This window comes from Barbus barbus (genome assembly GCF_936440315.1).
Source record: "Barbus barbus genome assembly, chromosome: 29".
NCBI classification, from domain to species: Eukaryota; Metazoa; Chordata; class Actinopteri; order Cypriniformes; family Cyprinidae; genus Barbus; species Barbus barbus.
This window is the reverse complement of record NC_136757.1, coordinates 5,267,158-5,292,134: the sequence shown is the minus strand read 5'-3', so window position 1 is coordinate 5,292,134 and position 24,977 is coordinate 5,267,158. Positions and strand designations below refer to the sequence as shown.

General features: G+C 37.0%; 1 protein-coding gene across 1 annotated transcript; it reads right to left on the bottom strand.

The window, feature by feature from the left end:
- Nucleotides 1-1,417: 1,417 nt before the first annotated feature.
- Nucleotides 1,418-24,161, bottom strand: LOC306848888 (ras and EF-hand domain-containing protein-like; the record flags this gene model as incomplete). Its single annotated transcript, XM_079383673.1, has 17 exons — nt 1,418-1,523; nt 2,519-2,595; nt 2,860-2,979; nt 6,955-7,069; nt 9,372-9,453; nt 9,555-9,702; nt 9,820-9,954; nt 10,259-10,538; nt 11,396-11,466; nt 11,674-11,755; nt 14,002-14,070; nt 14,763-14,878; nt 14,966-15,043; nt 16,283-16,378; nt 19,401-19,491; nt 21,666-21,812; nt 23,836-24,161. The coding sequence occupies 17 exons, from the start codon at nt 24,159-24,161 to the stop codon at nt 1,418-1,420; spliced, it is 2,139 nt and encodes a 712-aa protein (XP_079239799.1).
- Between the last annotated feature and the right edge of the window lie 816 nt (nt 24,162-24,977).

The window sequence follows — 24,977 nt, the reverse complement described above, 5'->3', positions numbered from 1 at the left end:
ACTCGTAGTGACCGACAGATAGGGAACGCAACATTCACCAATTCTTGTTATTTACTTATCTTAATTAGCGTTTTGTGTCAAAAAATCCCCAGATGTTTCTTACATAATATGGTTAAACATTAAAACCACCTATTGCCCTTTAAAAACTTGTAATTATATAATAAAAAAAAGAAAATATGCAAATTAACTGAACATCTGGAAAATGCTTGTACATGTTTTTTGTTTGTTTGTTTCTTTCTTTAGAGGTTTGAGATCTTTTTGAGTATTTGGTGATTTCACTGCGTATGTGAATTGTGTTTCGTTTGCATGTTTAACAGCATTATAAATGTTTCAGTTTAAAACAGTCTGTCATTTTATTTCAAAATACAACTCTGGGAGTATGAAGAAAAAAAAATCAGTTCCCAGATTCACTGGGAATCGCCTTATTAAATTTGTAAAGTGATTTTTGATTGTTTATGTTATAAAAAGAAGAATTGTTTTATATGTTAGTACTGCCACAATAAAACTGGAGTGAAAACATTTCAATCTTTATTTTTGCTTAAGATTTGAAATTTCAACCAACATTCTTAAATGAAACACATTTCTGATAGATAACAGTGAAATGAGCTTGAAATGAAAACATGAAAAAAGAAATCCAAACAAGGCATTAGGTTTCAAATGTTACTGACATGTCATTCATATAATTGTGATTTAACACGTTTTCCTGCAAGAAAATATTTGTATTGTAAAAAGTGTGCACTGTTTATTACAGGATATAACATTACATATGTGGTGAGCATTAAAAGCCAACGGTGCTTTTGTGAAATGCATAAGGCTATGATAATATCCACAAAAGCTTGTCAATCTGTTTTAAAATGTACTATATCAGAGGTCACGTTTTCAGCACTGAGCAAAAATATATATTTGGTGCTTTTTTTTTTTTTATATATATATATAAATTCCGTCATTTGTTTCTTTCAAAGATGCTTAAAGTTCCACTTAGAGCTTTTCAAGCAACTTTCACATACCACACACACACACACACTTTTCAATGATCCTGTAACACATTACAGAACTACTATTCATTTTCACTAAGCTAAAGGAAGATTTCATGTAATAAATAAAGGCGAAATGCAGCATACAGAACTCTGTAAGCCTGAGTGTCTGTTCACTCCATATGCTACTAATAATTGGCTGTAATACAGTAGCTGTGAAATTGAGGGCTAATAAAGGCAACGCATGACACAGTGATCTGCTTCAACAAGTGACTCATCATTTAAAAAAACTAAATCAGAGACAGTCCTGAGGACAATGCTTAGCACAGTCAAATGAACAACTCATATAGCTAAATGGTATTTCCCATCTAAATAAATGAATGGGTAAATATTTGATTGGCTGTGTGCAGAAGCCTTGCGTTGTCATGTGACATCAACATGCATCAGCCCATGCAGCAGTTAGGGTTGGACATCTTTTTGCTGTGATTTCCAGACAGTTTGGCCACTGATACGGGCTCCTTGTACTCATCAGCGTGTTTCGTCACCTCTCTGAAGTGCAGGACAGACAAAACATTCAACATGTGACACCTTCACCAGTATTCACAAAGTATTGACCTTCAAATGTAATATTAGGCTAATATGCAAGTATAATGCTGGGAATTTGGTAACAGTAGGGCTGGGTAATTAAATCAAATTTCATTTTCAATTCCATAATATATATATATATATATATACACATTATTTATTCAGCTCATTGGTCTAATTTGTAATTTTGTTATATACATTATTATTTTTTTTAAGTTTAATATATTTAATTCATATTTAAAGTTTACATTTAAAAGTTTATATTAAAACATTTAAATAAATTCATGATTTTTCCAAAGACTGTGAGCAATTGTGTTAAATAATCATTATTTTAATTGAACAGCCCAAGGTAAATGCCAAGTTTTCTCATGTGAACCGAAGACTGAAACTTGCTGCATAACATACCATAATAAGTCAGAGGAACATGCTTTTATTCACGTCACAAGGCTTCATCAAGGCATTATGAAACTCAATAAAACTGCTGCCCTCTTGTGCTTGATCATAATATTACAAACAATACTGTATGCAGTCAGTGCAAAGTAATATTTTGATATTTAGCTTGTATTTTATTATATGAATTGCATTTACATACATTGCATGAATTGCTTTACACATTGTTTTTAATTCAGTAAAATTAAATTACTTACATGAAAAAAACCCGAAAAAATCACATTTTAAAAAATTAAATTTAATTTAAACATTTTTGGGGAAAATATTTATTTGTGACCCTCTCTGTGAAAACCCAGCTTTTTGTGAATCATCCTTCATAAGGTAAAGAACATTCTTGAGACTTTGGCCTGGATTTCACAGAGTGGATCACATTTATTTATTTAATACTTGGTGTTTTGATCACATTGTGAAATATGTGGGTATTATTTTTGCAAATCAGATGTTGACTAACATGCATACCAGATTTAAAACAGAATGTGTTTTCTTTTTGAATCGGGAGCAGAGCTTACCGTGCTAAATGAAGAACAGCCTCAATAATGTTGGATCCATCCTTTGCACTCGTCTCACAGAATAAGGCACTGTATGTCTGAACACAGACAGCAGCCACAGTTTAGCCCTTATACTGACAAAAAAACTCACTCTCTAACTAACCGAGACTGTATGAGCTCATATTCTTTCATGTGCAGGTGGCAATGTTTTGGATAATTGAGGGATCCATTCAAATTAAATACTACAGGCAAAAATTTGTTATGGTGCGTTCATGGTGTTCTATGGCCTTTTTGAAGCTAAAAACCAACCAAACAAACAGAAAGCAACAATAAACAACAGTGAATAATGTTTAGTCACTAACCATGGCCAGTTTTTCTCCATAGCTGGTTGGAATACAGGTGACTCCATGCATTAGTGCTTCCTTCCTCAGATCTGTCTTGTTCCCCACAAGCATGATGGGAATGTCATCCTGGGACACATCCTGCACCAGAAAAGAATCTCAATCAGTATCTAATTCAAACTAAAACAGCTAAATCCTACATATCACCATCTTTTCCCATTGTAGTGTTTCTATAAATATGCAGTATGTAATATTGAGAGCTAGTTGTTGAAATGAGTATTGCAGTCCAAATTCAAAATATTAGAAGGAGTTGATTCTCTTCCCCGCTCACGCGGGTTGCCAGATTGAAGACAATCAACAGGATCAAGCATTAACAATTACAACAGTGGTCTCAAACTCAATTCCTGGAGGGCCACAGCTCTGCAGAGTTTAGCTTCAACCAGCTCCAAATTGGAAGTTTCTAGTAATCTTGAATACCTTGATTAGCTGGATCAGGTGTGTTTGATTAGGGTTGGAGCTAAACTGTGCAGAGCTGTGGCCTCCAGGAAGTGAGTTTGAGACCAATGAATTACACTGTAAATTGGTGAGTTTATTTTTTTAGATGGACACCAAGGCATTTAGGTCAGGTAGAATCAGCGATCTCTGATCCAGCTCATTTGCTTGCTTCCATGGCTACAAAAAATGTTGTACAATTGGGTAAATTAGCAGTGGGTGAGGTCACACCGGCCAAAACAAAAACATTCTGACACGAAACACACATTTCAAGTTAGAATAAAAGTATGTAAACTTAGCATGGTTCAAAATATCTGCGAGCATATTATGGTGTTTTATGCTTTTGTACAGTCAAAAAATTACATACAGCACCTTTAATATGATATGATTTACATATCATGTAAAACTCTCTGGTTACTATAGTAACCTTGGTTCCCTGACATAATGGGAATGAGCACTACATGGACTCTTGGGGGAAACAGTTTTCCTCCGAATACTGAAGCCTGATTTGTTCTCTGTCATCATCTTGTGTTCGAGATCCACCTATGGGAAGGGCATCTGCGTCTGACCTCTGCAGAAGCATCCAATTGCACCAAGTCTGGCTTGACAGACAGGAGCGTGTGCCCAATGGCAGGTAAGGGGCCGCCCCTTAACCGAGCGCATAAAGCCCCTGCACGCGCTACCTTTCCTCAGTTTAAATTCGCTTCTCGCGACCTCTGAATTTTACTCGCAGCTCATTGGTTTTGACTTCACTTAACCGTCTACAGAAAGACACATCTCTGGATCAGCCTCCGGCGTGCTTGTCAATTTACCAGGTCAGCTGTTTTTATTCTGCAAGCCGCCCACACTCGCACTATTACTAGGCTGCCCGCCTCTTACCTGTCCTTTTCCATTGTCCGTTGTTATTGGCGCTTTCCAAACCGAGTCCGGTTACCTCCGTGGACAACCTGTCGTGAGCCTGCCCGGTCACGTGTGGCACCACGCCACCAATGATAGCACAGAGGATGCGGCTGCCATGAGGCCTAGGATCCTCTGGAAAGCTTTGAAGGGAAGGAAAGCCTCTACTTTGAAAGACACCACTAGCCACTGAATTCTCAGCGTGTGTTCTGGTGAGAGCAAAGCCCGCATTTGGGCCGAGTTGACTACTGAAGAGCAGCTTGGAACAAGGAAATAGCAATGGATTTAACAGCAATGGATTTTGTGGGTGTGAGCACATCTAATGTGGTGAACCTATAGCATTGGCAATAACACAACACCTCCAACACCAGATCTGTACAGGTGGTTGGGAGGCATATACAAGCTTTCTTGGAAGGAGTTCTTGCCGCTGCGGGACACAACCTTCCCATCTTTAACCCTTATGCATCAGGAGTGCTTCGGCTGTGACTCAGGGTCCAACGTTATCTAAAGGGCTTTTCACACTGAACGTGAAAATTCATCGCAAATGTTTGTGGGATGACCCTCTTGAATCAAAACAATAGATCCCTATGGGGCTATTCACACTAGGCACAATATTTTTTTTCCAAGCAAGGATTTTTTTTTTGTCCTGTGTGTCGATTTTTTTCCCTGTTGCTCTGTGATGAAATGGGCCGTCCAATTAGATTTTAGCTTAATGTGCCTGGAGCAGCTGCTGTTGCACAAAAAGGCAAGAGTGGTGGCGCTGTTTCGAAAACCAGTGTAAAGAAGAAGAGTATTCCAAAAGAGAAGAGAGTGGATGTCAAATTCTTGTTATCTTTGGGATCTGAGAGCAGATTTATTCTCCTATGTTCTTAATACAATTACTATTTATTATCCACTGAATTATGTGATCTGGATTGTCCATTTTCTTCCATGTGCACGAGTGTTATCTGAGTCAGAGTGCATTCACTTTCTAGATCTTCCGTATTAAAAAAAATTTAGTGAAACATTTTTCTACACATTAAATATCTAAGCAAATAGACATATGAGTGACAATATATTTTCTTTGTGTTTTGTATGCAGCTCATGGTATTTTTAGAATAATAAAGGATGTTTATGACAATAAGCATTGTGGCATTATTAAACACACAAAGAGTGCATGTCAATGAGTGAATAAGCAACACTCTCTCCACCGTCAATACCATGACTGAGGTGAGACAAGGCACCGAAACCCCAAGTGCTCCCCGGGCGCCGCAGCATTGGCTGCCCACTGCTCCAGGTGTGTGTTACTACTATTTGATACTGTTAAGTGCTTTGACACAATCTGTATTGTTAAAAGCGCTATATAAATAAAGGTAACTTGACTTGACTACTGTGTGTACACTTGGGTGGGTTAAATGCAGAGCACAAATTCTGAGTATGGGTCACCATACTTGGCCACACACCACTTCCCTTCTAATGCATTGTTGGTCGGCGCCACCTAGCATGCAGGCGTGAACTAGCAGAAGGCGATCAATTAGTTCATGCTCATTGTGAAAACACCGTTCGCTTTTTTGCATCGTGCTCAGTGTGAAACGGTCTTCAGATGGGGATCCTGGTGCTCATGGAAAGTGGTAACGATTGATGCAACAGAAGCGCTGTCTGAACTCAGGCTCCGCTTTAGGTCAAACGTGAGCAGTCACTGATGTTGGCTTGGCAGGTTGCTGAGTTAATGAGACCCTCTGGCGATTTGAAGTAGCAGCCGAGCTAGACTGATATGACAGGAAGTGGCGCAAGGTTTGCTACCTGTGAGGAATACTGATGAGTCGAGGAAGGCCACCCATCCATCCCGGGGCTGTGGAATGCAAAGATGCCTCTTTGAGGGGAGAGGCGTTTCATACCCCTTCTGTTCAGCGTCATAACGGAAGAGAGGGCAGCAGAGATATAAAGTTAATTGTGAACTTCCAGGAAATAATAGGACAGGTCTCTGACGGGAGCTAGCTGGTAAGTCGGCAATGGGCTCATCCGGAGCTGACCACTTCACACCAAGGTCCTCATCGTCACTTGTGAGGACACATACAGCTTGGTGTTCAGACCAGGGCTTCGTTTCCCAAATGCATCATAAGCTTAATTACATCGTAGACCCATTGAAACCAATGGAGCTACGATCAACTTAGGCTTTTGGGAAACGCAGCCCAGGTCTGGCATCAGCTGGCTTGCTATACAGTCGGGGTCACCCCATTTCTCTATTGGGGCCCTTCTGCAGCAATCAGGAAGGCTTATTTTCTTCTTCAGAGTCTAGCGAGGAGAGGATTTTCTTGCTGAAGGAGTTCTGATGAAATGGTACTCAGCTTTGACTTTTACAGGCAGTCGGCTCTGCCCGTTTGACAGGCTGAATTGCCATAGGTTTGTGCAGCTGCACAAATATTAACAAATCAGTATTCAGAAGAAAACGCAATGTGGGAGACTGCTTCTCACATCAAAATAAATCTATGTAGACATGTTTACAAGATTCCTCTCCACTTCACCTAGATCATTTATGGAAACAAAGCTAAAAAAACTAAACACTTTAATCAGAAATCACTTGAACACATTATATTAAGACTGTTCAGCAACTAGGCCTGTCCAGCTGAGCAACGGTTTTAAGGGTATAGTAGCACCAGGTACAAATGGCCCATTTAATTTCTAGAGAGATTAGATAATGGTCATGTCTACATAACTGAATTATGTCTGTTTTTGTGTAGGAAATACCTCAATGATATCGACCCATTCTCGCACATTTAGAAAGCTCTTCTCACACGTGACGTCATAGAGTAGGAGAACCCCATTAGCCCTCCTGAAGTAAGACTTAGCAATGCTCCGAAACCTATAAAAGAGACCCCTGAGCAATCAACCTTTAGACCAAAGTACACTTTTGTTTTTATACACACACTAGGGTATTCATAAAGTACATGTGATGTGAATTCAATAAATCATACGCTCAGCTTGCACATGCAACCCTAGAGGTTCATGATGGAACTTCAAGGGGTTTGTGATCATTACACACTCTCATCAACCACTTTATTAGATACACCTGTTCAACTGCTTGTAAAGGCAAATATCTAATCAGCCAATCATAGCAGAAACCCAGTGGATTTTGGCATGCAGCCATGCTTCAAGACAATCGGTCAAATAGAGCATCATATAATGGGGAAAAAAGAAGATTTAAAGGGCACCTATTATGCAAAATCCACTTTAACATGTTGTTTGAACATAAACACCCTATAATTATAAAAATCCACCCGTTCCTTTCTTTTAATCCCCATAAATCATAAGGAGTGTCTCAGAAAGAGCCGTTCGCAGAATCTGTAAAATGTGAAGTCACGTTTTTCAAGCCCCTCCCACGACTGTTGATGGACACTGCTGTATTAGCAGAGACCCCGACCTGAGTGAGCCGCACGCAATCCACCATCTTCATGCTAGAGCATTTAAAAGCAGCATTCAAATAAGAAATATCTTCTTATTAGAGCTACAGAAATTATTCATTCAAGAGTGATTTTCTGTTTTTATATTATTGTTTGGCTCATATTAACAGCTTAGACAGCAGCATAGGTACTGTGTATTATGCTGCTGTCACTTAATGCACAGATCTAATATAAACATGCAATTTCTTTCCCAGCTGTTTACCTTCACAGGCATAACCGACTGTGTTTTTGTAACTTGTGTGTTTTTGACAGTTTAAGCGCAATAAGACATGAGAGCTTAGTTTAATACTCACACTTGTTCTGTGCAGATGTGTGCTCAGAAAACCCTATATCAGAAGTTTAAACTGATACAAAGTCCCTTTAGGACAAGTCATGTCACTCGGCGGCCATCTTTGAAACGCCTCTTGGGCATGCAAGTGCAGCTCCTATCTCTTTGAATGGGGAAACATCCAAAACTGGTCGCCAAGCTTACGATTACATTTCATATTTGAAATCACGAATGAAATCTGACAACAACTGTATCATAAATGTTGTTTATTTTGCTTAAATAGCATTTTAAAAAGCTTATTTCTCAGGCTAGACCAGCCAGTGTGCATGCACAGTCCTAGGCGCATGTCTCAGAACGCTGACTGTTTCTATAGCAACCAGGAGTTCTAACGGCAGCTGCAGTGACGCGCTGACTTTACTGATTAGCGATTAGCTCTTTTGCTCAGAAGGCGGGGCTTCGTTCCATAGAGAAGTCATAGAGTGTTGCATTTTTCCCCATTCAAAACTATATGAGTGACACATCTTTGGTATTTCTATAGCAGGGGTGGCGAACGTCGGTCCTGGAGAGCCGCAGCCCTGTAGAGTTTTGCTTACACCCTAATCAAACACACCTGAACAAGCTAATCAAGGTCTGAAGGGTTACAAGGAAGCTACAGGCAGGTGAGTTTTTATTAGGGCAGGACTCTGCAGGGCTGCGGCTCTCCAGGACTGGAGTTAGCCACCCCTGTTCTATAGCCTTTGACTAATATGGCTTTATGTTTTTTAGTGTATCTGAGGTACAAGCTGTAAAGGCACATCCCTATTCTGGAAAAGGGGGTGGGGAGCATCAGCTCATTTGCATTTAAAAAGACATGCAAGAAAACAGCGTGTTTCTGCTTCCACTCAAAATAGGCATTTTCAAATGATATAATAAATGATCTGATAGGTATTTTGAGCTGAAGCTTCACAGATACATGATGGGGACACCAGAGACTTATATTTCATCTTGTAAAAATAAGTGCCCTTTAAATGGCTTTGAACGTGGAATGACTGTTGGTACCAGACAGACTGGTCTGAGTATTTCAGAAACTGCTGATCTACTGAGATTTTCACACACAATCATATTTAGGGTTTACAGAGGATGGTCCAAAAAAAGAGATAACTGTTAGTTTCGCTTTCCCTTTTTGAACAATGAATACAGACTTCTTCCACCTGGTCTGGATAGTTTTTTCCTTTCATGCGGGCACAGAATTTAGGTGCTAGTTGGTCGTTTGCTGTAATTTTTGCTGTGTTCAAGCACAGCGTTTTGGCCCAGACGCAGTCACCGCAAGGCAGCAACACGGTCAGTTTCATTGACACTTGTTCTTTGATGTCTGCTTGTCTATAGAGTTCATACCATGGAGTATAAATATGTTTTGGTTGTGTGTTTCATCTTGAATTTGGCCGCTGGGATCTTACCTCTCCTGTCCAGCTGTGTCCCATAACTGCAGCACTGTTGGAACACCGTCCACCACCAAGGTTTTCATCTGGAAATCCACCCCTGCAAGGAGACACAAACGATTGGTGACACAAACGATTTCACAAATGTTGTGAGAGTTAGAGATTCTATTCAAGTGTGGTAAAGAGTTAGACAAGTCTTACCCAGTGTGGTGCTAGTGTTGCCTTTGAACTCATTCTTACAGAGGCGAAGGAGGAAGCTAGACTTTCCCACTGCAGCGTCTCCCGCCAGCACAATCCTGTAAGCTTTCTCCGATGGAGGCTGAGTCACTGCCAACACATCCTCCTCTTTCTGCACACATACACACACATTTGGGCTTTAGAACTGAGATTTGTTTGAGTTCAGGATTTAGAATGCCGTGGGTTAAATTTAAGCTTTTATGATACTTCTGGCAGGTGAATCCAGTACCTCTGTGAAGATGGCAGAGAGGCATTTCTTCCCTGATGCAGTAACATCGCTTTTCTGAGCAGGTTGTGATGGAGTCCAGCTCAGAACGGATTCGCTGTCTGACCCAATCACAGCCTCTTCTCGCACTTCCAAAACCTGTGAGCACACACAGCTTATTTTAAACCAGGAGTCCGAGCCATTCTCAATGATACTGAAATGACAGCATACGGAGAGATGCCTTTGAATTATTCACTATCTGTTCATATTTGCATATTTGTTGTACTTTAAAAGTATATTCTTTTAAAGTACATTATTTTAATAATAAGTCTTTTTAAAGTATACTAAAATGTACATCTTTACGACAAGGGTGTGCAATGTTATAAATGAAATGAAAACCATTCTGAAGAAAAGTGAGATTGTCTGTAGTGTTTGATCGGTCTGATTTACTGATGTATCATACCTCTGTATCCGAAGTGTCTCCAGACACAGTGGTGTTGCTGTCCTCTGCTTGCACAGGACTCGGAGAGGACGTTCTCTCATGCTCGTAATCGTAGCCGTTATTTGAGCGCAGGGTAGACATGCCGCTATCCACGCAGCTGTCGGGGAGACTGTCTTCCTCACAGCTGCGTCTGCGCATGGGGTCGCACAGGGCCAGAGCCAGAGAATCACAGCTTGGCCTGTGCAGACCCTCCATCAGACCAAACTGATCAAAGTCCTCGTCCACACACGTGTTACAGCACCTGCGGACGTATTCAGTGTGGCAACATCACAGTTACTAGATTTGCATTTCCTGAAGGAAATAGTTGTGCATTCATTTTAGAATTTAGTTCTATGTAATTGAAAAGCTGCATCAGAGTCGGTTTTCTGTCAGAATCAATGTGACAACTCTCTTTGCCATGTAAAGGATGTTATATGGTTACTTAGATGTAAGAAAGAAGAAACCAATCATAATTCAGTATGTAGATATTACAATGACCTCATCACTCAATTTAGAATGGCAAATATTCTATCAGCTGATTTTATATATTTCAAACTTCAGCATTAAATACAATATATTGGTTATACCTTATTGATTATCACACGTTGTGTGAGATTTATTTTTTATTTATAACCCTGATTTCTCATTTTCGTTTACTTGTTCCACTATGTTTAGTACTAAAAAACACTAAACATATTAAATACAATAGTAATGACACAAACACACAACAAAACGACTAAAGTTAACTGAAAACAAATTAAATAAATTAATAATAGCAAAAACAATAACAAATTATTTATAGACACTAATAATTTAATAATACTTCTATATGTACATCTCAGAATGAATATTAATTTTATTTTAACTTTTTTTTTTACAAAATAGTACAGAATTGTAATATTTGCCATTTATTTAAAACTATTTATAGCTTGTTTTATTAGCCAGCATTTTGATATTGGTGCATCAGTAAAAAAACAGACCGCAATAAAGCACAAGTAAAGATTTTAAATGAACTCTACATATTTGGTCTGAATTAATTCAGCGGTTTAATTACTAATGTTAAGAGTTTAGAAAGTGTGATCAATATCAGTACATTTAGAACTCAACTCTATATCTTACCGATCAAAATAAGAGGAACAGACATTCTTCCTGGTGCTCATGTAAACTCCAGGTGAGACCCCACTAACACGCTGTAAGACAAAAAGATCACATCTGTCCAAATGGATATGCAGAAATGTAAATACAGTAAACTAGAACCCTAATCCACACCTCTTACACCTAATACACACATCCATCAAAGTATAAGCCTGATCAGCAAACATTGCTCTCAAACAGCTTAATGCATTTTACAACAGCATCTACAGTAAAGAAAGGCTCTGGACACAAGAGGCTCTTACCTGAGTCTTACTCTTGCTCTGACTGCTCTCCAGCGCCGCACGCAGACTGTCATTACTGTCATGGAGCTTTCTGTTTGCTGCCCTGGACAAGAAGAACAGCAGAAATTTGATTTTGCAACAAAATCTGACAACTATAAAGCAAACATTCAATAAAAATTCAATAAAATTAAAAATTAAACATGCTGGACATCTACAAAGAATGCATTTTACTCTTGTACAGTCAGCAAAAGTCAAGACTCCTACAAACTGGACAGATGGATGGATGGATACTCTGTGCGTCTCTTAAAATGGACTGTGTTAACTAGGTTTTTCACACTTATGTGAATCTGTGATTAATTGCTGCATTGGCTTTGGCTACATTACTATTTGAAAGAGCTTACAGATACAGAAGCAGTGAAACTATCATTAGTCTGGTAGGTAATAAGCATCTGTGCAAGAACAGTATATTAACACTTAGCACAAGAGGAGCACAAAGCAGCTGTTAACTTTGTGTTAATCTCTAGAAAACCACACAATTTTATACCATTATCACTCTTTGAAATTACTAGTTTCATGAGTAGGTTAATGGTGTTCAGCATATATAGGCTACATGATCAAACATTAATGATCAAATATTCAATGTATTTAATAATTTAAAAACACTTCAAAATCTTTATTTTTTTTAATTATAATTGTTATTTTCTCTGTCTCTCTCTTTCTCTCCTTTATACTTCATAACGAGGGGTGAGAAGTGACATTTTTGGTGAAACGGAGATATGAAATGAAAGCTCTTAATGAGCTCTTTCTACTGGCAAAAGTACTGTCATCCATGAGTGTACACATTTTTATTATAAACAATTAAAATCAGTACACAAAGTCAGATATGGTCAAATTTGTTTTAGCTCTCCTGTAAAGTCACACTTGTCACCTCATGTGCCACACTTCACCGAGGAACACAGAGCAAGGAATTTAGCAAATCTAGAGTCCTTAATAGTCCAACGGGGAAAATTATCCCATGATTTACTCACCCTCAAGCCATCCTAGGTGTATTTGACTTTCTTCTTTCAGACGAATACAATCGGAGCTATATTACAAAATGTTGTTGTTCTTCTGAAATTTTAATGCCAATGAATGGTGGTCGAGACTTTGAAGCCCAAAAAAAGTGCATCTATCCATCATAAAAAGTGCTCCACACTGTTAATAAAGGCTTTTTGAAATGAAGCAGTACATTTGCATAAGAGAAATATCCATATGTAAAACTTTATAAACCGTAATCTATAGCTTACGCGTTCACGAGAGATTGGTGTAAGATGTAGTGTAAGAAAATGCTAGTCTCGCAAGAACCAAGTTTTGTTTACAGCCAAGGAAAACCAGTTTCGTCTTGGCTTATATAGATATCCCCTGACACTTTTCTTTAAATCCTCGTTTTCTACTTCTCATTTGTGACTGGTGTTTTGTTTTGCTCTCTCCTGTGTGCTTCCGCGTTCTTCACTTCACTCTCACGTCTACACGCATACGATAGTTAGCAGAAGCAAGAGATTATGGTTTATAAAGTTTTAAATATAGATATTTTTCTTAACACAAACGCTTCAGAAGATCTTTATTAACCACCCGTGTGGAGCACTTATGATGGATGGATGGATGAACTTTTTTGGACTTCAAAATCTCAACACCCATTCACTGCCATTATAAAGCTTGGAAGAGCCAGGACTTTTTTTTTTAGTATAACTGATTGTATTCATGAAAGAAGAGAGTCGTATACACCTCAGATGGTTTGAGGGTGAGTAAATCATGAGGTAATTTTCATTTTTGGATGAACTATCCCTTTAAGTCATGAATGTGTAAATAAATTTGCTTACACTTTATTTTAAGGTGTCTTTGTTACAGTGTAATTATACATTTAAGTACAGGCTAATATTAATTAACTACATGTACTTAGCTTAGGGTTACTTGCATGTAATTATGCATGATTTATTGTTATTATTATAGTAAGTACACGTAACATGTATAACAAGGACACCTTAAACTAAAGTGTTACCATAAATTTGAATGGAGATACAATAAAAATAAAGAAATAAATGAATAATTAATAGGAACTGATTGTATGACGTGAAAATATTGAATTAATTTACTTCAATAAGTCTCAAAATTCCTTGTAATGAAAGTGCATCTAGTTGCTGATGTTTTGATTAGTATTTTTCTGATTTCTCAAAGAACCAGCAAGTGAATCTATCTCAAAATGGCTTAGAAACAGCATTAAATAAAAACATTTTTGAAGGCATATCTGGTGTTAGCAAGAAGAGTTCCTAAGTTAACAGTAGTTTCATTTGCTGTGTGTGTTCAACTCACTGAAGCACCTCGATCTGTCTCTCCAGGTTACCTCTCTCCTCAGAGAAACACTTCATAAGAGCCTCATCTCTGTACAAACACACAGATCAGCATATTTAGGATTAACCTGAACATAGAGGATTAAGGGATCTAAAATATGATCGTGTAGAATAAGGCATTAATATGTGCTAATAAACAGCCAATCTGCTAGTAATATGCATGCTAATAAGCAACAAGTTAACAGTCAGGATTTTGTCCTTAGACTAAAATGCTACCAATTTCAGCTGATTTCTTAAACAGGTTTATACTGTTCAGATCTGTCTGTTAAACATAGCTTTTGTTGGTTTCACCTAATGTAGTCAGTCATTAAATATTTGGGTTTCCTGACAACGTTTTTACATCGTAACACTCATTATACTACAAGTAAACTGCGCTCTGTTTTGTAGTTACTAGGTGACAAGGTCCAGACATTCCTCTGCAGTGTGACGTCTGACACCAGGATATCCTGCTCTGATGATGTCAGTACTGCAAACACTCACAAAACTGGTTTACAGCTGCTCAAAGCCATCACGCAGGGGACCGAGAGTCTGCTTTCTTTCATTATTGACACGGTATTGACATTACACATCCATCTGGGAGTTTCAGACTGAGTCAGAAGAGACAGTCTGAGTTACTTCAGAGTACATACTTGATGGGCTTCTTAAAAATTCCTGGTCTGAAGATCTGAATCCAAAGGGTTTATCACATATTCATCAATAACTGTGACACATATACACACGTACCGTTCAAAGTTGATGCTCTGGTCTGTGAGATCACTCTTGAGAGAGTCCAGCTCACTCTGCAAGAACGCAATATTAGTTTGGGACTCCAAAAGCTCCTGTTTCAACTTCTGGTTTTGCTGAAAGAAGAACGTAAGACAAAAACACATTACATAACATCATTCACGATTTTTAATGATCTATTCAGATTCAAATAGGATCCATACCAGTAATAGCTCGTTGTTCTGCCGTTTTAGTGTTGAGGTTTCCTCTTTGAGGCTGATACTCCTATTTTGGTTTTCGATCTAAAAAAAAAATAAATTAAATAAATAAAAACAAGTCCAACATATTATTTAAAAAGATAACTATTCAATCAATACAAATAGTTTCAAAGCAGGAAAATAATTCATCAATTATGAAACAAATTCGATTTTAGCTTTTCAATTAAATTTTTCAGTTCAAGTCAGTTCAATATTAATTCAATAATAGGTAATTCAGGTTAATAACAGTGTCAGTGTTCACCAATTATTAAACAAGTTCAGCTCAGAAATAAGCAGCTCTATAGAAGACAATAGCATTATTATTTAGCTTAAGTCAGTTTAAAGTTCAATTACAGAGTTGATGTTGCAGAGCTCATCAGTTTTCAATTCAATTCGGTTTTTAAGCAGCTCTCCAGATCACAATAGCATCATTATTCAGCTTGATTTAGTTCAGTGTTGATTGAATTCAGTTCAGTAACTGTGTCAATGATGCAAACGTTCATCAGTTATGAAACAGCTTTGAATGCAGCTTTACAGTAGATAATAGCATTATTATTTAGCTTAAGTCAGCTCAGCGTTGATTCAGTTAAGTTCAATAACAGTGTCGGTGTTGCATAGCTCATCAAGTATGAAACAAACTCAATTCAACTATAAATGAGCACTATAGTCAACAATAGTGTCATTATTCAGCTCCATTTAGTTCAGTGTTGAATGAATTCAGTTCAGTAACTGTGTAAATGATTGCTTTGAATGCAGCTCTACAGCAGACAATAGTGTTGTTATTCAGCTCCAGTCAGTTAAAGTTTTGTTCTCATACAACACCGTGAGTGCAGTCAAAGCGAAAACATTACTGAATATTAATTGTTTGTTTTAAAGCCCATCTATTTAAACCACTTCTGTCAGGATCACTATCGTCAAAATGATTGACACTTAGCATACAGTTTGGTTTGGCGGTATGGTTCTGATCTGGGCAAAAACTCCCTGCCCTTCCATGCAGCCTGTCATGAATGAGCAGGGAGAGCAATGATAATAACCCCCCTATAGGGTAAACAGAACAGAACAAAGCAGATATCATTAATGTACTTAAGTGTAACAACATTATTCAAGATAAACGGAGTCTGACTCAACAAGGAATATCAGAAAGCCAAGTCCTGACTGTGGCGAAAGGAGGAGCTGGGGATGGAGGAGGGTAATTTGCTCCTGGGCAAGCGAAAAAGCTGCTTAATAATACTGAATCAATCTATACAAGCCCATTGTTATTATGGATCAGTAGGAGTCAGTCACCATCTGTAGAGTCTGTATCTTCTGTTGTAGTTCACATATCTGAGACTCGTACTGGTGTTTCATGTTGCTCAGAGTCGCCTCGGCTTTTTTAGACTCCTATAAAAGAATAGAATCCATACGCTGGAGTTAAAAATGATAAATCTTTGCATTTTATAAAAAAAAAAAAAAAGGACTAAAATTGTAACATCATGAGTGAAAACTGGAAAAAAAAAGATAATGTAAAAATTCCAAAATATGTTATCATAAGCTTAAATGATGACTGCATAGTTGCAAAGAAGTCAAAATAATGTAGCTTTTTTTATATATAAAATATTAAAATAATACACCTAAAAAGCTCTGTACTTAAGTTTAAAACAGAGATACTTTCTAAAACATTAGATCAAGACAATTAAGGTGACAAAAGGTTCAGGAATGGATACGAATGCTTTTTACTTTTCACAGGGACTTGAACAGGTGCTGTTAAACAAACAGTCAGTTCATGTCACATTACATAACGTGGTCGGAACACAGGTCTCAGATAAGAAACAAGAACAAATGCAGGACTGTCGAAGATTGTCTGCACTGTGATGTCATGGATAAGTTAAGCCTTGAATGTGATCCAAGACACTCACATGATCTGGCTATTCAAAACACCTGTGCTAATTCATTTAGAGCTGCCTATATCAACTCCTAACTCACAATAAACAGAGAGCTGTATCCATAGAAACAATATAAATATCAGCACTGAAGTAATATATAATCTATTACATTTTTCATCCTTGATTACTGTGACAATGGAAAATAAAACAGTATATATATATACAGTTGAAACCAGATATTTACATACACTTCAGAAAAAAACACAAAAACTTTTTTTTCTTTACTGTCAAACATTAAATCAGAGTAAACTTTTTCTGTTTTATATCAATAAATATTAACATATTTTTTGCATTTGTTAAATGTCAGAATCGAGCGAGGGAGAATTTTATATATATTTTTTTTATCACTTTCATCAAAGTCAGAAGTATACATACACTTCCTTAGTATTTGGTAGAATTGCCCCGAAACTGTTTCACTTGGGCCAAACGTTTTGGGTATCCTTCCACAAGCTTTCTACAATAGTTTGCTGGAATTTTGGCCCACTCCTCTTGACAGAACTGGTGTAACTGGGTTAGGTTTGTAGGCCTTCTTGCTCGCACTCGCCTTTTCAGTGCCGCCCACAAATTTTCTATGGGATTGAGATCAGGGCTTTGTGATGGCCACTCCAATACCTTGACTTTGTTGTCCTTAAGCCATTTTGTAACTAATTTGGAGGTATGCTTGGGGTCATTGTCCATTTGGAAGACCCATTTGCGCCCAAGCTTTAACTTCCTGGCTGATGTCTTCAGATGTTGCTTCAATATATCCACAAAATTTTCTTTTCTCATGATGCCATCTATTTTGTGAAGTGCACTAGTCCCTTCTGCAGCAAAGCAGCCCCACAATATTATACTACCACCCCCATACTTCACAGTTGGGATGGTGTTCTGAGGCTTCAAAGCTTCGCCCTTTTTCCTCCAAATATACCGTTTATCATTATGGCCGAACAGTTCAATTTTTGTTTCGTCAGACCACAGGACATGTCTCCAGAAATTAAGATTTTTGTCCCCATGTGCAGTTGCAAACTGTAGTCTAGCTTTTTTATGGTGGTTTTGAAGTAATGGCTTTCTCCTCCCAGAGTAACCTTTCAGCTCATGGTGGTACAGGACTCGTTTTACTGTGGATAAGGACACTGTCTTACCAGTTTCAGCCAGCATCTTCACAAGGTCTTTTGCTGTTGTCCTGGGGCTGATTCGCACATTTCGCACCAAAAAACGTTCCTCTCTGAGACTCAGAATCCATCTCCTTCCTGAGCGGTATGATGGTTGTACATTCCCATGTGCATATTATTGTCTGAACGGATGAACGTGGGACCTTCAGGCATCTGGAAATTGCACCTAAGGATGAGCCACACTTGTGGAGGTCCACAATTCTTTTCCTGATGTCTTGGTTGATTTCTCTTGATTTTCCCATGATGTCAAAGAAAGAGGCTCTGTGTTTGAGGTGTGCCTTTATATGCATCCACAGGTGTGCCACCAATTAACTCAAATTTAATCAATTAACCTATCAGAAGCTTCTTAAGCTCAGACTGGAATCATCTGGAGTTTTCTTTTTGTTTAAAGACACAATAAACTTAGTGTATGTATACTTCTGACTTTGATGAAAGTGATAAAAAAAATACATAAAAATTATCCCTCGCTCGATTCTGACATTTAACAAATGCAGAAAATATGTTAATATTTATTGATCTAAAACAGAAAAAGTTTACTCTGATTTAATGTTTGACAGTAAAGAAAAAAAAGTTTTTGTGTTTTTTTCTGAAGTGTATGTAAATATCTGGTTTCAACTGTATATGAATTAAGGGATGCCTGTAAAAAAAACAAAAAAACATTGAATTGTTTGGTATTTCATATCAGCACAGTCTCTTCCAGATAAACAAGTAATACAAATCATACTAAGAAAGGTGCCATTTATTGTTTTTAAAGATTAAGCGTACTGCATCTCAGCCTCAGACGTCATGTCCACGGACCGAGGTCTGATTACGCGAGACTATACTGCATCTAACTGGATTACTCAATTAATTGTCAGAATAATATTAAGTAATTTTTTGTTATAAATGTAGCATTAAACAGTAGTATTAAACGTGACGAACAATGTGATTTCTCAATATGGTAAACAGCACAAAGATACCGCACCTGTTCTATAAAATAAACATTTTGCATATTGCATTTAAATGTATTTTATGAGATTATCCAGATGCTCAGTACATGACAGAATATCAAGACAAACGTTTAAGAGGTATGAAGTATTTACAGTTTATCTTAATGATGGGTCATGGGTGGGACATTTGGGTACATATTCTGCCCTAACTGAAAATGAAATGAGATTTCACTGTGGGTGGAGATACTGCGACATAGAAATGGTCATGTTTTCAAGTATCTATATAAAAATCTATATATATATCTTGAATTATGCTTTTTTCTTTAGCTCATCAGTTAATTTGCAAATAAATAAATGATGCTTAATAATAAATAATATTATGCTTATGTTTTCTCTTGACCTGTAGACGTGTGTTTCTCTCTGCGGTGTGGATGCGGTGATCCATCTCTTCCTCCATCTCACTCAGCTGTATCGCCGTCTGATCCTGAGCTCTGAACAAACACCAGCAGAACACACACTGGCCATCACATATGCAGCAATACACAATTCTCTTAATGAACGAATCCAACCAAACTTGCTTTCTTCTGCTGAACAAAACAAATTATGATTTTTTTTTAAGAACCAAAGAGTTTTGGTTACTATTGGCTTCCATTGTATGGACCAAAAAAAAAATAAAGTTCCACAGAAGAAAGAAAGTCATGCAGGTTTGGATCAATATGATTAAATGAGAGAATCATGGTGGTTTCTCGGTGCCCCTCCTGCATGATAGTCACTCCCAAAACTCGGCAGCATGTGTGTGTGTGTGTGTGTGTGTGTGTGTGTATGTGTGTGTTGAAGGTCAAATAATGATATATAGATTACAATCTATGCACTGACCCTTAAAGACCCAGAAATGAACACACCAAGCTGAAGAAACTATAAATCTTCACACAACCAAATACAGTAGATTACTTACAAATTGTAGTCTATTACTAAATAATGAATGATGTAGTTAGTAACATAATCTATTACATTACACAAATTTTTGGTAATATAATCAGTTTTTGATTTAAAGTTTTTTTTGACTTTATATTACTTTTGATCTATTATCACATTGATTTGAACTGGACAATCTTGCATCATGTTTATATAAAATATGAAGAAAAAGATCATTTTTGTAATCAATAAATAAGTAGTGCTGTCAAATGATTAATCGCGATTAATCACATCCAAACAAAAGAGCGACAACGTGCAAGTGCTATTACAAGTCTCAGTTAGCCTAACGCAGTACAGATAATTATTATTATTATTAATTTTTAATTTTTTTATAAAAAGACATAGATAAAATAAAATTATAATAGAGAGTGCTAGAGTTAGAGGGTCAAGTAAAGATGGAACAGATGAGTTTTTAGCCGTTTCTTGAAGATGGGTAAGGATTCGGCTGCTCGGATTGAGTTGGGCAGGTCATTCCACCAGATGGGAACAGTTAATGAAAAAGTCTGTGAAAGTGTTTTTGTGTGTCTTTGGGATGGTACAATAATGCGTCGTTCACTTGAAGAACGCAAGCTTCTAGAGGGCATAAGTCTGAATTAATGAATTTAGGTAAAGGGGTGCAGAGACAGTGGTGGTTCTGTAGGCAAACATTAATGCCTTGAATTTAATGCGAGCAGCTATTGGTAGCCAGTGCAAATTGATGAACAGAGGCGTGACGTGCGTTCTTTTCGGCTCATTAAAGATTAATCTTGCAACGGCATTTTGGATTAATTGTAGAGGTTTAATAGAATTGGCTGGAAGACCTGCAAAGAGAGCATTGCAATAGTCAAGTCTGGACAGAACAAGGAAATGTGTTGCATGTTCCAAGAGAAAAGGCCTGATCTTCTTAATATTGTACAATGCAAATCTGCAGGACCGGGCAGTTTTAGCAATGTGGTCTGAGAAATTGAGCTTATCATCAATCACAACTCCAAGGTTTCTGGCTGTTTTTGAAGGAGTTATGGTAGATGAGCCTAACTGGAAGGTGAGATTGTGATGAAGCGATGGGTTAGCTGAAACCACAAGCAGTTCTGTCTTAGCTAGGTTGAGTTGAAGGTGATGGTCCATCATCCAGCAAGAAATGTCTGTTAGACACGCTGAGATGCGAGCATCTCATGAGATTTATTGTGTATATATAAATACACACACATACAGTATATATTTAAAAAATATTGACATGTATGTACATGTCTATGTTTATCTTCATATATTTTATATTATATATAAATATATTTAAAATATAAAAATGACTTATTTTTCTTAAATATACATGCATGTGTGTATATTTATATATACATAACAAATATACACAGTACACACACATATATTATGTGAACAATTGTTTTTTAATTCGGATGCGATTAATCGCGATTAATCGTTTGACAGCACTAAAAAAGTAGCTGTAGTCTAATTATAAGTATTTAATTTTTGGAATCTGATCACATAATCCAGATTACATGTAATCGGTTCCTACCATATAGCAACTCAAGGACCAAAAAATAGTTATTGATACAAAGATGCTGCAAGGAATTTCTGAAGAAACTCTGAAGATTTGAACTCCACCCAGTTTCTAAACTCCTGTATGGAAAGTACGGTGAAGAAAACTAGGTGGCCACACGAGTATGTATAAGTATATATACAGGAGTTTGCGTACCTCTTTACAGCAAGTGCCAGATGTTCCATTTCAGTGTTCAGTATTCGGATCTCTTTGATGAAACTGAGAAGAACTCTTTCATACTGAGGGACGATTCTGGGCTCCGTCAAACTGATGTTCTGGTACACAGTTGATATCTGGTCAACCCTGCACACATAAAAACAACAGCATTGAGCCATTTAAACACATCCATTAATGCTGATTAGTTAAATAAAACAGGGTTCATTTTAAGGACAATCATGTGTTTTTCAGCCATTATTCAATCCAATGAGGTTTATTACATCACTAACATGACCTGAAAAAAAATGGTTCCAGGTTGTGAATAACTGCATGTGTTTGAGCCTCATGACTTTGCTGTTCTCCTTCATGAAGTAGCACTTGTGTCATCAAATGCTATGGCAGATGAGGGAAATAAGAGAGGTATTGATAGCCCACGACTAATCAATGTCCTGTCGACTTTAGCGTGGCGCGACGGTGATGTGTCTCATGTCAAGCCTCTAGCTAGAATCAACTCCACTGACCTGTCATGAGATACTTCAAACTTCATTCGAATGAGGACCGTTAATCAACCAAACAAAAGATAAACATCTCATGACCTGAACTATTACAAGTTGGTAAATTAAAACCCTTGGTAAGATGTAATGATTACATGATGATCAAGAAGATCAACGCTCATCATATATATATATATGAAACAAATAAATATTCTCAAAAAAGTTCATTAGAATGAAACAAAGATTCTTTCAACAATTTAGCATTTTGGGAAACAATTTAAGGTATCTCTGAAACGCTGTGTTTCTGGATACTTGTAGATTATGGTAAATGGGTGGTGGTGTACCTGATAGGATATTTGCACAGGCTGATAAACAAACTAGGTCAGATATATTTAGTTATTGGTATACTGTAACTGTATACTGCAGTCTTTCGTTTTGAAATGTGAAACTCTTTTATTGTGACTTCTCAGATATACTGACTTTTCAACCTACAATATGAAGATAGTTCAATAAGTTTAGTTCAGTCTAATATTTGTCAAACACAGAACAGATTCTTCCCTGATCATACACTTTTTAAATAAACCATAAAAAAACTTATTTTTATTACACAGAAGGTTGTTAAGGAAATTGTTCTTAATAATCCAAATACTAATAAAATATATTAATAATAAATATATAAATATAAATAATTGTTTGAATATATAGTATAATTTTATTACTAACAAACAGTATTTTACTACATGTATGTGTGTGTGTGTGTGATTTTATTACTAATGAATAATATTTTTCAACACAATCAAGCTTAGATAAATAAGTCAACTGGAATTGAATGAATACTCCTAATATAATAATTAGGACTTTGTGTGTTAAAATATTTGTTTGAGTGTTTGTTTCATGTTATATGAAAAAATTGCTTGCTTTAAAACTTGCTTTAAGAAATATTCCATTATAATATTTTAAGATTGATTCCAAATTTCAATGGAAATCCCACAAAAAATTGTATTATTCATTCCTTTTGTTAGATCATAAACGTAATTAGTAAAAATGACTGCTTTCATAATAACAGCCCAAGGCAATGGAGAGTTTTTAAATCCTAAAAAAAGACCTTTAAATGTCCCAATGGGATAATAGTCAGGAATGTTATGAAAATATGTAATCATAAAAAATATGTAATATTTAATCGTAAAAAAATAAATAAATAATTATATTGGAATCCTATTAAAGAATTCCCATTAGGAACGAATATATAAAGTATAATTGTATTACTAATAATTATATATATTACAATTGTGTGTGTGTGTTTGTTTGTGTCATGTTAGAAGAAAATGTCCTTTCTTTAAGAAATTTTCCATCTCAACATTTTAAGATTGATTCCAAATTACAACAGAAATTCCATGCCATTACTAAGAATTACCGCTTTTTAAAAACTTCAAAAACAATGATGATTTTTAACCCCCTAGAAATGTCCTATGGGGTAATAGTCAGGAGTATTATGAAAAGCCATAGCCTGTAAAAAAAAAAAAATCCAAACAGTGTTGGAATCCTATTAAAAATTCCCATTGGGAATGTTAAAGACACATTTAAATGATTTTTTTAATGGGAACACTACAAATTTCTTCACGCGGTCCATCAGGATTTAAGTTGAGAGCCACTGCAGCGACAGCCAGGTGTTTTACCTGGGGATGAATTTGAGCTGATCTCCCAGGCGGGATGTAAAATCCTCCCAGGCGGCAGAGAAACTTTCCCCGGCGTGTTCGCTGCTCATCTCCTCCTCGTCCTTCAACAAGTGCGACTCCTGAAAGCCGTCCATGAACTCCTCCAGATTGATCGTGCCGTCTTTGTCGGTGTCAAGTCTGGCGAAGAGCGCGTCTATCTCGGAGGATCGCACGCGCAGCTCGGAGCATATTCTGACGAACTCCCATTTCTCGATGCGTCCGGAGTGATCCACATCACAGGCGTGGAAGAGCTCGCGGAGTCTGTCCTTCTGCGCCTCCGAACCCATGACTGCTCCACAGACTTATTACTTAGCAAACATCAAGAGAGCGACTTTTCAAACGGTGTTGACCTTGTGGTATCATGCTTGTGCACTCACTGGCTCTAAGAATTGAGTGAGCGAAATAAACGCCCCTTGCACAAACTGCGCAAAGTAAACAAGCTCGTTTGATGCGTTTAGTTTGCAGCGGCGCGTCACGAGCTGTTTACAAATACTTCAAAAATATCTGAGAATATAATATAGTGTGTACAGTACAAGAAAACTGTAGTTACTCATTTTAGGTAAAGCATTCTAATTACTTTTTAGATTAGCCTACTTGTTTAAATGAACCATTAAACTTACCATATTGATATAAAAAAGCAAAAATAAAATGTATTCCATTTTTTGATATCAACATCCTAAATTACATTAGATCAGGGTTTCCTAAACTGGTCTTAATGTAAGAACCACGTTTTGAAGATCACTGGATATGATGAAGACATAGCTACATCACCAGTGTTTAGTACCTTGAATAATTATTTGGTTCATACTTGGTCTGATTGCTTGAGAGGTGTTTTTCTCACCCAAATCCAGATGCATTTACATATGATCATTGTATATTGTGAATATAGTCAAAGCTAAATGATATGACACACACAGTAGGGTTTTTAGAAAGGACAATTTAAAAGAAGAATCAGGGAGATGCAATAAATTATGATTTACTGCCATTGTGTGAATATGTAATCAATAAAAAAGTAACTGTAATCTGATTGTGTGCATTAGAAAATGTAATATACTCTAATTACGAGTTAATGATTTTTGGAATATGATTACATAATCCAGATT